We start from the raw sequence: 13707 nt of genomic DNA, 5'->3' as shown, positions 1-13707 counted from the left end.
CTCCCCCATTCCCTGCAAACCACATCAATCCCATTGGTATAGCGGTCTGTCTGGGTGCCTGGCTCGCTAAGGCCGACATCTCCAGTGCCGTTAAAGTTATGCCTCCTGACCCAGACTTCTGGCATCTCTTCGGAGTTCATTGGCGGAACAAGTTCTTCGCAGTCCGCCTTACCTTCGGACGTAGGAGTAGCCCGAAAATTTTCGGTACCTTAGCCGAAGCTCTCTGCTGGATCCTCTTGAATAACTATAAGCTTCCTTTTCTCATCCACCTTCTCGACGATTTCCTTACCATAGACTTTCCTCACACCCCTCCTCCACACTTATTTCCGTTTTTAGGAAACTAGGGGTACCTCTTGCCACGGACAAAACAACTGGCCCCTCTCATATAATCCAATTCCTCGGGATCACCCTCAATTCCATCAATTTCTCCGCCTCCCTGCCTCCTGACAAAATCGACAAGATCTAGACGTACATCTCTATCTATTCTTCCGCCAAATTTTGCACAAAGAGGGAACTTCTCTCTCCGCTCGGCCACCTCAATTACGCCATGCGTATCATTCCTCAAGGACGGTCTACCTTCTCGACCTCACCTCTTCTGTGCCCTCTCTTTACCTCCACGTAAGCCTTTCAGCCGACTGCAAATCCAAGCTCAGGCTTTGGCAGCTTCTCTTGGCCAACTGGAATGAAATGTCTTCTACGATGACCTCCTCTCTAACCCCGAGGACATCCAGCTTTTCACAGACGCAGCCCCCTCAGTCGGTTTCGGAAGCTATTACAAAGGCCAATGGTTTGCGGCCCCTTGGCCTCCTGAATTCTCTCCAATCTTTCTCGCCAACCAGTCATCGGCCTTGTTAGAAATATTTCCAATTGTCGTTGCTGCTTCTCTTTGGGGCCACAATTGGAAACAAAAATCCGTCCTCATCCATTCGGCCATCTATGCAGTAGTTCATATAATCAACAAAGGAAGGTCTTCATCCCAATCTATCATGAAATTCCTCTGCTGCCTTAAATGGATTTCTCTCACACATCAATTCATCCATCCACCCTTAAATTACTCTCCTTCTTAAAGGCTTTCAGCGGCTTGAAAAACCACTTCCGAATCTACGCGCACCACTTACCTCCGACATCCTTGAATCCTGCATCTACATTCTCAGGTCAGGCTACCACTCACCCCGGGTCGACCGCACTCTTGAATCTTTATTCTTGTTAGCATCCTTCACCTTCCTGAGATGCTCCGAGCTTACCGCTGCTTCCACATCCTTCGATCCTTCTCCTCAACCCTGATTATCTGACATCTCCATCTTATCTTCCGATACACTGACCTTCTATCTCAAGAAAAGCAAAACCGACCATCCCGGATCCGCCACTCTCGTCTATTATTTCAAACTCTGTTCCTACATAAGCCCTTATGAGCCTCTATCCCATTACGCACATCTTCGCACCTCTGCCGGAGCTTTGCCTACTGTCCCTCTGTTCGTAAACGAGAAGGGCCGTATCGTGATACCCTCCTGAACAATTCTCCAGGCACTCCTTTAGATCAGGGGCCACGTCTTCTGCCGCTCGCCAAGGCATACCCGAGTATCTCATCAAGCAACTTGGCCATTGATCCTCCGAGGCTTACCATGCATACATTAAAACTAACCCTGGTATCCCCAAACAGGCACTTTCTCTCCTCGGCTGAATTGGTCCAATAATCTTTTGTTTTTGTTTTTCTGCACTGGTGACTGGGGGTCCCGCTTGGTTCTTTTGGGGGTCCTATCCTCCCCGTCCAACGGCTGGGAGGTTGGCCCTCAGCCAAGCGGGTTACGCCAAATCTCCACATCACAATAAACGATTCTAATTTCTCCCAAGCTTTCGGCTGCTGTCATTCCTTGTGAAATGGAGTTTTTAATGAAAGTTCGGGAGGAATGAAGGCAGCCGCGCTCATTCGACACGGCTGCTGCGATTCTCACTAATTCTGACGTAAGCAACCGGTCTCCATATATAACAACGTCACCCTCTCCTCTTCCTCGTTCGTTTTCTGCATCCCTCCTCCACCCCCTCTCCACCTTTGCAGCTACCCAATTGGTCGCATGGGGGTCCTATCCTTCCCGTCCAACAGCCGGGAGGTTGGCCCTCAGCCAAGCGGGTTACGCCAAATCTCCACATCCCAATAAACGATTCTAATTTCTCCCAAGCTTTCGGCTGCTGTCATTCCTCATGAAAGTATCTTATTGCTACTATTGTTTTCCCTTCAAGACATCAAAGTGTGCTGATACTGCATTACAGAGTGTAACACATAGGTTCAACGAGATCATCGTGGAAGATTTCAAGAAGATTTTCTTGAATATTAGATTCATTTTCCATTTAAAAGTGCAATGTCTTTCCATCAGTGTCCTTATACGAGCTGCAGTATATTCCTCTTATTTCTTTAGATCCCAAACACTGAATCACTAAGGCATGGTAAATCGGCACTATATGGAGACAATTACAGCTGACACATTTTTATAGATAACACCGAATCCTATAAAAAGTTCAAAGATAGCTCCAGTTTTACTCTGCAAAACTGAACCCCATAACCTAGCCCAGGATGAGACATGGACAAAGACAATAATTCTTCAGTGCACTGGCCTCTGATAATGTGAAAAGCTCCAACTACAACCCTCTCCAATGGCGGTGCATGTCTGCAAGTCTCAGGGGGGCCACAGGGGTCGCTGTGCTCGCTGAGAGCCAAGATGGCCCCGACCAGCTAAACCCAGATGACCCTCAACAACACTCTTCCACTTGGAGAATCAGTTAGAGAGGTGACCCAGCCTCGAACCCGTGACCATAGAGCCACCTGCACTTAAGTAAGCACCTTTACTGGCTCAGCGACATGGGAGGCCTTAGTATGTACCTTCTGCCTAAAAAGATAAATATGTATTGATCTTTATTTATCAGCCATAAAGTAACTAAGAGAAAACGACTATTTGGACTCCCTTATTCTTGCATTAGCAAATTAAAGTGAATGAATTTCACCTACATACGCAAGTCTTTTTCTAAGCCAGTAAAATGTTTTCCGCACAAGTTACATAGGTATACAATACATCAACAGGCTATTTCAGGGAAAGCCTAAATCAGGTGTTATTAAGTTGCTTTTCAACCTGATACTCCTGGGAAATGTGAGATTAGCATTTGCTTAATAAGCGATGATGTGTTTTGCCTGTAGTTTTTACAATCCCTCGCTGTACATGCGGACTGCCTTGAGGAGCCATATCCTGGGTGGATACAACCCTAGCTGGCAACGCTAAGATCTGGCAAGGGGTTATCAGTAAGGAAAGGTCAAGCAGGCCTGTAGAGATGCATTCTTCTCTGCTTTGGGCTTGCTTTATTTTTTTCCTAAACTGGTGCCAAGGCTCTACTTTCAATTAAAAAAAGTTTGTTCCTGTTTAAAAAGTCAGGAGAGGCAGCTCAATAACACGGAGCAGAAATACAAGCAAAGCAGCACAGTTTATTGTAGTTTACAACTCTTGCATAAGGAACCGCTGTAAATTCTACATGTTCAACTAGGAAAAAAAAAGTCATCCCTGTAGATCTCAGGAGATAAGGAAGGCTGCTCCAGGTCAGTACTGGGTTACTAGTGAGACTTCACAGCACCTACCCAGAAACTGTGCGATGCATGAACTCTGCATTTTGATTGTGCAATTTGTGCATTGCTCATTGTTATTTTAGCTGGTCTCACTTCGATTTGATTTGATTACTGGTGTGTGTTTTGGATGGTACTGTATGTGAAGATGTGTTGGGTGGGTGCTGTTTATTATTGGCTTTGCTTTGTATTGTATGTCTTTTAATTGTTTGAGCTCTCCCAATCGCGTTCCGTGTAACTAGCAGGATAGATAGATAGATTTTATTGATCCCGAAGGGAAATTGATGTGTTACAGAAGTCCAGCCCAAGACAAGCAAAAAAATATGTGCAAGGTGTGCATCGGTATATACAGATTGAGTGTCCAAAAAAAAAAGTACAATGGAGCAACGTGCTGTCCATAAACGAGTAAATGAAGGGCTAACAGTCCCAGCCTAGGGCAGCATTAAACACCCTGACAGCCGCCGGGAGGAATGACCTGCGGAAACGTTCCCTTTATGCCAAGTATTGAACTCGGATTGGAGACCGCTAAGGTACACTGTGGTGACCACCGGACCAGTATTTTCAAACCCCAGCCTCAGTGTAGTGAATGGGGAAACTGTGCTACAGGAGTGCTGTCTTTCAGACGAGATGCTAAAAACTTCCGTTCTACATGTCTACACTATTCATAGCATAGGAGTAGCGGTGTGAGCCCCAATGTCCCTTGGAACATACAGTAAGCTACTAACGAGCAAGATCAACAGAAAGGTTACAAACAAAAGGGGGTCGTTCTTCTCTTCCAGCGATCTTATCATCACTAAGCACACTTTCTTAAGGCTTAAAGGAAGAAGGGAATAAACATTATCAGGAACAGTACCTCATAATTAATTTCATGCATTCATCTTACATTATCTGCATGACATTTATCCAAAGCAGTTTACATGTCATGCCCGTTTATATAGCTGGGCATCTTGCTGAGGCAATCTGAGTAAAGTAACTTGGTCAAGGATGGAACAGCAGTTCTACCTGAGATTTGAACCCACAACCTTCCAGTTATGAGTCCAGAGCATTACTTACTGCTGTCAGCAAAACAGGACCAGGACGTACTGCTGCTCTCCTGGAATGTTAGTCCACCACAGGGCAGAATAATTAGGAAAGTTTAGACTGTTTAGCTAAACTGAACCTGCTCTGTCTGTCTTTGGAAGATGGAAGGAAAGCAGTGGACCTTAAAAATAATTTCTGAAACATGAGAAGAACTGGCAAACTCAGAACTGAACCCAGGATCTACGCAGCCATGATCACAGACACCATCTCAACATGTCACCTGAACTGAATTCAAAGGAAAAGGCACTGCAAGGTCTTGAGAAACTATCATTTGCAATTCACTTTCCCTGAGAAAATGCAGGTCATTGACTTTGGGGAAATAATGAAGCCCAAGTTCAAAGTAAAGGTAAACTTCAAGGTAAAAGTAAACAAAAAAATAGGATAATTCTATTTATAATGTAACCAGTCATTACCACTCATTCTAACTGCTCAAGTGTTTGCTTTAAACACAAACATTGTCACTATGTGACACATATGGTATTGAACAGAGAAGAGACCCTCATTTCTAAGGTGTAAAACTAACCTTTTAACACTAACATTTCTCTGCTTCAGAAAACTACATTTAACCTTCTCACTCCACGCCAACGATCCCACTTTGGTTTCTATTATTCACAGATTTCCGTTGCATTGCTCAAACGAACTTGTTAGATGGAAACAAAAGGTCAATGCACAAAGAATCTGCAAATATTAGCATTAGCATTGCAGAAGGAATGTTTGAAATGGCCAAACGGTCCACCTTCAGAATTGTGGTGGGGGCTAATCATGAATGTCACTATGTGCTCACGCCATCTGAGCATTTAATCATCCTATTTTTGTTCACAGTCTTCAAAAAGAAAGAACAAATGTACTCTACAACTACATCTGCACATCACAAAGAAAATGCACTGTAGCTTCTGAACAATTTAACAGTAGTTTAAAAAAGAAGGGCTCATCTATGTTTTATCACTATAGCCAAAAGAAGTATGCTCTAAACCTAATAAAGGTTTAACTCTAAGGACCAAGAACACTGGAATACGAAGCTGCCACATCTTGATTTGGAACACTATAACAAACGCATGAATAAACTAATGCTTTTCAAATGACTACTGAAATAATTCAGATGAAAGAGATGTAGGACAAAGTACCAATAAATAATTATGGGAAAAGAAAATGTAATACTGTCATTTAATAAAATATAACAAAGGCTATTTGTCAGGTTGTGTATGGCCTGATTAATCCACACAATGTTAATGAGCCCATTTCTTTTTACACACAGCTGAGCAAGGTATTTCAGCTCATTCTCAGTGTTGACCGTGGAATAATCAGTACAGAGAACAGTGAGCATTTACTGGACACAGCCATCTCCTTGCAAACCATCAGTGTTTTTTGTAAAACAATGGATCTTTGTGCACTCTTGTATTTTGCAGAATTTACATACAAATTCAATTCAAAACGATTGCGATCAGCTCTTTCCACTGAATCTTGGTCTGTCCTCTTGATAAACTCTGAGTTTGGGACTTTAAAAAATTAAGAAGGTAAAATGTTTTGTTGATTTGGGGAATCCATTTGATTACAAAATAAAGGGCATAGTACAAACAACTGCTGCACAAGAGCATTCAGTTCATTCTGACCAGCTTTTGGTTGTGATTAACAGAGTTGATAGATCAGTGAATGTCAGAAATCAGATATTACTGTCTCAGCGTTTTTTTATGTTTCATATGTGTGGGCCAGATGGCTATCAAACAGGTCTAGTGGATCTGGTACTGTGGAGTTCCTCCAACTCCTCCTCCTTTTGCATTCTTCATATTGAGCGAAAGTTCTTCAAAACATATTTTTAAATTGACAGAAACAGAATGTTCAAAGCATCTAAATTTTACTAAATTCTGCTCACTTACCTTTTCTGGATGGGTTCATTCACCTATGAGAAGGAAGATAAAATGATTTAAGTACTGATGTCTGAACACTTTTCTCAGGTCAGAAGTGACACAATCATTTTAAACAAAGTGTTTTGTGGGACAACTATACAACAGGAACTCCAGTGAATGTTTAAACGAAAAAAAGAATTATGATTTTCAGGTGGAAATATATCTCCATGTTTACTAATCTTCATTTAAAAACAGGCATTAGTAATAACAAGCCATGTATTTGTCTTGAGTATACTGAACGTGTGTATTAAAGCATATACAGATACTGCACATAGAGAGATTTACTTTTTGCGCTCCAATACCAACTGCTATGTGTGCTAGCAGAATCATTTCAGAAGCCTGAGGTCTCCAGGCTAGACCACTGCCTTCTCTTTCTCACATAGATAATTTAAAATAAAATGTGTTTGGAACTGAGCCCACCTTTAAAACCTGGAAATTTGACCTTATAAGTTTTCTGCACACAGACACAGATTTATGCAGTCACATTTCATCAGCCTGCCTCAAGCAAACAGCCCCTTTCCTGCAGGGTTTCTCCAGTGAAGGGACCTTGTTACGAGCACAGCTGGAAACCCTCCACAACAATCATGGACCTGTGTCATGTTGAAGCTCAGTGTTTGTTTAGGACTGCTGAGTCATGTGAGTAGTGTTGGAACTGCTGAGTCATAACACTCTTCATGGGCTGGCTACCCTGACAGGTCTGGTATGAGCAGAGGAAAGGGTTCCAGGATATGGTGGCTCTCTGCGATATGTGCTGTATGTTCTTGTTCCCAAGTGCTGCCATATTTCAAACTGTCTCCACGACGTAACGGCAAGGTGAACTTGTGTATCCATCTTGGCCCTGAACCTCTATTTCCCTGATAATGGGGTAATCTCCAGTTCTGTTCTCCAACAGATCCTGTTGACTAACCAACTTTATCATGGCCAAGTCCATGGTTTACAATCAGAACACACAAATTCTGTACAATTCTACACAAATCCTGCCCCCAACTCTATTCAAGACCTTGAATTAAGCAGATAGTTTAAAGTGGCAGAATCTTTAATGACTTTATGGAATAAACAGACAACCTATTATAAATCCAACAGATTTAGGGCCTACCTAACAGGAATTACCTCATTCGAGTCATCCGCAATGTCACCCTTTCTACTGGAACTTTCTCTTACAGCCCGAGACTCCGGGTTCCTGCAAACGAGCCCATTTCCCAGCCCGCCTGTACTGAGTCCCTCGCTGCTGTCACTGGATGGGGATAGACCAGACTCATGGTCTTCGGTGAAACCTGCAGCGACGCCTAAAGAGGAGGGCAGACTATGTGCCAACGGAGATTTGTGTCTGTATGCAGGTGATCGGGGAATAATAAGATGTGTTATGCTGTCCGAGCTCTTTGAGTGAGGAACGAGACCCAGTGGAGTCTCTGCCTTTGTGCTGTTTGTCTTCCCAGGGTCACTGAAATCCAGCGGGGGGCGTCTGATGCTTCTTCTCATTCTCCTGAGGGTGGGGGAGGTGGAAATCCTGGCAGGGGCTTGTCTGTCGAATTGGAAGAGTGGCGTGAGGGCTCTGTTGTCCTCTTCCACCGGGGAGGTGCTCTTCAGTTTGGAAGATGCCAGTCTCATCACCACGGGATTGCAGGTCTGGGTCTCCTTGTCCTCGGTGAGAACGGGGCTGGTTTGGGTTTGGGCACTGGAGCGCCCCGCCGACCCTTCGTTCGGATCCTGCCATGAACAGAGAGTCCAGCCCGGCTCTTCGTCAAAGTCCTGTGCGTTTTCAATCTCCCCCGCCGGCTGCTGCATCCTGTTTCACCGCAGACACTCCGCGCCAGAAGGCATGATGCCGTTTTGAAAGAGTAAGGAGTGGCGAGGCTTTTATTTTCGTGAGACTTCAGTTCCACCTTTTCATCTCTTCAGATGCTGTCATGCGTCGGGGTTTTCCCAGGCACATTCCTGAGAACAATTGAAAAAGCTTTAGTGAAACGATCATTATGACAGCATCCACCTGTGTTCTTAATGTGGGGATAGTCACGCTGGGCTCGCCTTCAGCCCTTCAGCTTTGTCAGGGCAGTTGAATTTGTTTTGACACGCCGGGCTGTCTAAAAGATTAACCACCGCGCCGTTTACTGTAAGATACTGTGGCCCAATTAATTAAACGTTGTGGCACTCATTAGAAAAAACTTTTTTTTTAATCCGCAACCCCCTGCAAATATTTCTACTCGGGCACGTTGTTACATTTTAACATTTGGGGACCACAAGGTGTCACTAATGCGTTGGGATCTCCGACACCTTGCGTTTATATTCTTCCTGGAGTGAGGGTTCCCTTAAATGTCAGCATACTCAATAACTTACTAAACTGAACGCAACTCAGTAACTGAACTAATGCGCAAACCTATGTAAGACACAGATGCGTGTACAGTATGTTGAATGCTGAAAGTTGTGGTGGCAGATCTTTTATATCAAGGAATGGGATATATTTCAGGAAACGAAGCCATCAAATATTAATGATGAAAATAAAGCTCATGGCATTTCATTGCTGTGTGTTCGATAATGCCATGTAGTGTATGTACTGAACTGAATGTGCGCGCATGTGTGTTCAATTGAGAATAAAAAACGTTTTAGCCATGTATGATCTTGTTAACTCATATTTTTCCTCAAAACCACAATACACAACCACAAAAACATGACACGTAAAGAGAACAAAGAGAAACTTACGGTAGTTTACAATTCCAGCGTTAAAGAAGAATCGCTCTGTGGACCGCAGCGTCTCTGTTTGAAGCGAACCCCACACGGCGCCTCCAGAGCGCAGCGAAGTCGCCGAGAGTCTGTCGGATCTCTCAGTGTTGGGGCATTTACTTCCCTCACAAGCCAAAGGTCGGGGATGCGGAGTAGCTGTGGAATTATGCTTAGTAGGTTAAACGATCTCTGCATAATTAATAACTACAGTAGATAGTGTGGATGATTCATGCATGTGGTAGCCACTGCTGGAAAGGACACCTCTGTAACATTGCCTATCTGGACAACAACAGGACTAACCAGTGTCCCTTTATTGTTCCAATAAAGTACTAAGATATGTTGACGTCATTCAGTTAAGGGGAAGGATAAGGTGGGGCATAACGGATCCATACTTTTATATTCGCTGCACTTTTTCTGTTTGAAGAAAAGGGCGAGCAGTCCAAGGGAGACTTTGCTGGACGTTCTGTCATCTATCAACTTCTCTGAAAGCGTGGAGAGGAAATCTGTTGTGTCAGAAAACATCCTTATAAAAATACTTTAAATTGTAGGACTTGGGAGCGATTACACAGCTTTAAAAAAAAGTGCTATAAAACTAAGTGCAGTTCTGCTGTAGAAATTCCATTTTGTTTCTAAAACAGCATGGCACAAAATTACAGACTGCATAGTCTGCTTTAAAAGTTGTCCTTTTAATCAGTTATTTCTAAAACTATTGGATCGGAATAATGTTACGTTCTTAGGGTTTTCTGACAGGAGGCGAGGCTACCTACTGTAACGCGTTTAAAAAATAAAACCTGCTGTAATAGTAGTTATGGAAAGGATTACTAGAAATTCAGCTAAATCGATAGTTCTTTTATACACGCTATATAAAATATCTTACCTGCCGCAAGAGAAACAGCAATGCCGCAGCCTTATACTTCAAATAAAAATAAAAAAACAATTTATTTTGCACTTTTAGGTGGTGGTTTAAAACTGCTATTGAATAAAGGCAATAAAATAGTTTATGCTTTGTTACTGTGTGGATACTGGGCTTTGCAACACAAATTATTTCAATAGCAAAGAATCTCATGCCTGACATTTTTCAGAGCGCAGATCCTTCATGCGCTTGTGAGACGCACACTGTCAGCGAACAAGTTGACTCATGAATTTCTTTGTACCATTTCCCTTATCACAGTGGTGAGGAGCGCAAGAAAAGTTCTTGTTTTTCTTGACTGCCTCTTGCTCCAGATAAGTGACAGCTATGCTCCTACGATGTACCCATCTCAAAGCAGATACATTACACTGCACCTGGATTTTGCCAGCAATCAAATTTACCCATGTTGCACTTACAGCAACATACTGTACTGTAGCAAAGACTCAGCTTTAGCTGACAAACAACCCAAAGTGAGTTAAGGGGATGCTAAAAGAGACAAGGCAGGCTACACTGTAAGAACACTATGTATCTTAGAACAAGAAAATAACTACAACAGCAAAGAACATGGTGCATGGAGGAAATCTTCAAAAGAGGAGTTGTCAGGCGCTCTGTAACTCGAGACAGCTGGTGCTGTTGTCTGAGCAGTCTGTTGGCTTCCCCATTCCTAATGGTTGATTTACAGACTGTCAGCTCGCTGTCCCGTAAGAAAGCAAGCACCTGTGTCTAATCGTTAGGCGTATACCCCACACCATACCCTCTGGCTGGTGTAATTTCTAATGCAATACTCATTTTAGCATGCTTGTTTAACAAAACACCAAAAACAATTCACCGGAAAATTCAAATTCTATTCATTTTACTGGTACAGTATGTGGAGCTTTTATTATATGGTAAATCTTATCCTTGATATATGTAGCAGTTCTGTGTGTGAACAATAAATTAAAATCACAGTACCTTCCTATATCTAGTTCTTAGATATATGGCTGTGAATAAAAAGACAAAATGAACACAAAATAAAAAAATCAGATAATTTTCAGAGGCTTTAAGGTCACATCTTGTACATTTGTCCAGGAACAATTATTAAAATCAAAATTATTAAAATACTCTCTCTTAACATGTTTTTTTCAACTAAAGCCATGTCTGTCTACCATAGTGTTGTTGACTTTGATCTCACCCCATTTATCACTTTCTAATTTGAAACTGAAACTCTTGAAAGTATTTCAATAATATAGTTTAATGCACAACATGGATATATCAAAACATCACAACATCCATGTGAAGTTACTGCAGGTACTATTTAAGTTGCTTTCCACCAAGATTGAGAAACAATAACTGATTTATGGGATCAGTGCTCATGCTCAGAATTATAATAAAGAATTAAAAAACAAGAGAAATAAGGGGTAATACAGAAGGGGGATTTTTTTTTTCCAGAATGAGGAATAAATCCTGTTCGCATTAAGTTATTGTAAGGATTCCTGCTTGTACAGTACCTTCTGAACAAATGGGTATCCAAATACTGTGTTTTCAAATGAACATATTCTTGCCCAGACAGCAATTCTTGGGGGATATTTTCATTATTTATCAAAAAAACATTTATTTGCTACAAATGAGTGAAACCCATGATTAGGCATTCAGAATTTTGACTAGAACAGTTTAGGAACAAATGCATTCTATAAAAGAATAAAATGAATGATATAACTCAATGCCTTTAGAAATGCTACATACAGTACAGTAAGACTCACAAAGTTCATCATACACATAATATATAGTGTTTAATATGGCAACACTCTACACTGTATATTGATATGAAATTCAAGTAAGTTATTCTAATATCTATTTGATTTTCAAAATAAAAATTGTATTTCTGAATTTGAATACCTGTTTAAAATAATTGCAATGTTTAAGAAATAATTACAACCTTGCACTGAAAGAACAGACCTTTATATAATCCCAATACCTTCACCACTATTAAGAATAGAAGTGGAGTCTAGTTATCAGACCTTGTAATGAAGCAGTTGCACAAGTTTCATTTTAGTCTACAATTCTTAAGGCTCATCACTGATCATAATAAGGTTTTTCAAAAGGATCTCCTGATCTGAATCCCTGAGACATGTTACAGAGGGCAATAGCCAATCAATCTGATCAGCATGTTTATGGTATTTCCACAAATCAGTCTTACAAAGCACTTCTGCCACTTATTTCTCTTTCACTAAACAACAGTTTGAAACATTCTGTCATGTTTTAAGAGGTAATGTTTTTTCTTGGGGTTTTTTTTCTTGAGTACTATCAAAATCATACCTCGCTTCCTGACAAATGGAAATGGTTTGTGAAAATAACTTCAGAGTTCTGCCAGAGCTCCAGAAACCTCTTCCTCAGGCGTAGGTCAAGCTCCTGTAACAGCAGATTTGTGTCATTGAGTCTCAGGTGTACGGTATGTGACCGAGAGAGTATCACTCCCCACTGCACATCAACGGCTCCCTTGTGGAGACAGTTAGAAGCGCCACGTTTCTTGGTGTACACATTACAGACGACCTCACTTGGTCCCTCAGTACCACCTCCCTAGCCAAGAAAGTGTCAGGCTCCTCAACACCCTGGAATCTACTTGCACCCACTCCAATTCCAGAAAGAGGGTTTCAATCCCCCCAGTGTGTTGTGTATATTGTATTCTGTATTCACCTTGTAATTTGCACTATTTGCACTTTGCACTATGTGAATGCTGTCTACAATGTCTATGTCAGTGTCCTGTCTGTATTTGCACCGTGGACCAGGATGAACGATATTTCGTTCCACTGTATACTTGTATATGGCTGCAATGACAAATAAACGTGAACTTGTGATTATGCCCATCTGCAAGCACACGAGAAAATGACTTGTTGTATCATCAAAAACAAATGTCAGAATGGATACAATCCCTACCAAATTGCAAATCTGTGCACATGAGACATATATTTAGCACTGTGGCGAATCGGCCCCAAACACAGTGTGAAAGAGTTCACAAGGCAGGGGGTTTACTGCCCTTTTGGTTACAGGAGTGTAGTATTCATTTGCCACAAAGCAAGATGAGAGGGAGCGGAAACTGTACAGTATTCACAAGGAGTCCCCGTTTTATATCCTTAATGAGGACCGAAAAAAGGGGACGTCAAACTGGGAATAACGTTTAAAGGGTAGGAGGAGACTGGAAGGACGTAGATATTTCCCAGGGACGTTCAATGTAATGTACCTTTGCTTGAAACATTGTAGAAACACTTAAAAATTGAAAATTAATAATACATATTTTGTGTGAGAGAAAGCAAGCTTGTACAGTATGTGTGTGAGTGATGATCATTTTAAACATTATACTAATAAATAAATAAAATAATAACGTATAGTGTAACCCTTATCTATAAGAGAAAATGAAAGCCACACATAGCAAAATACTTTTTTGGACAGTGTAAAAATACTGTACATAACGTTACATTGAGTACTGTGTATATTACAAATAAAAAATACATATA

At 41.6% G+C, this 13707-nt stretch overlaps 1 protein-coding gene across 3 annotated transcripts in view; it reads right to left on the bottom strand.

The window, feature by feature from the left end:
• plekhg7 (pleckstrin homology domain containing, family G (with RhoGef domain) member 7) overlaps positions 1–9603 on the bottom strand; it is a 35029-nt gene extending 25426 nt beyond the window's left edge. For all 3 annotated transcript variants that reach the window (XM_088923063.1, XM_088923061.1, XM_088923062.1), the window contains exons 1-3: positions 9286–9603; positions 7699–8523; positions 6559–6581 (exon numbers count right to left, since the gene is read on the bottom strand). In XM_088923063.1, coding sequence (XP_088779189.1) covers positions 6559–6581; positions 7699–8373 — 698 coding nt within the window. In that variant the 5' untranslated portion in view covers positions 8374–8523; positions 9286–9603. The remainder of the gene's footprint in view (positions 1–6558; positions 6582–7698; positions 8524–9285) is intronic.
• Between the last annotated feature and the right edge of the window lie 4104 nt (positions 9604–13707).

This window comes from Atractosteus spatula, chromosome 8, assembly GCF_055471065.1.
Source record: "Atractosteus spatula isolate fAtrSpa1 chromosome 8, fAtrSpa1.hap1, whole genome shotgun sequence".
NCBI lineage: Eukaryota > Metazoa > Chordata > Actinopteri > Semionotiformes > Lepisosteidae > Atractosteus > Atractosteus spatula.
Note: the sequence above shows the minus strand (reverse complement) of the source record. Positions and strands in the feature narration are given on the sequence as shown.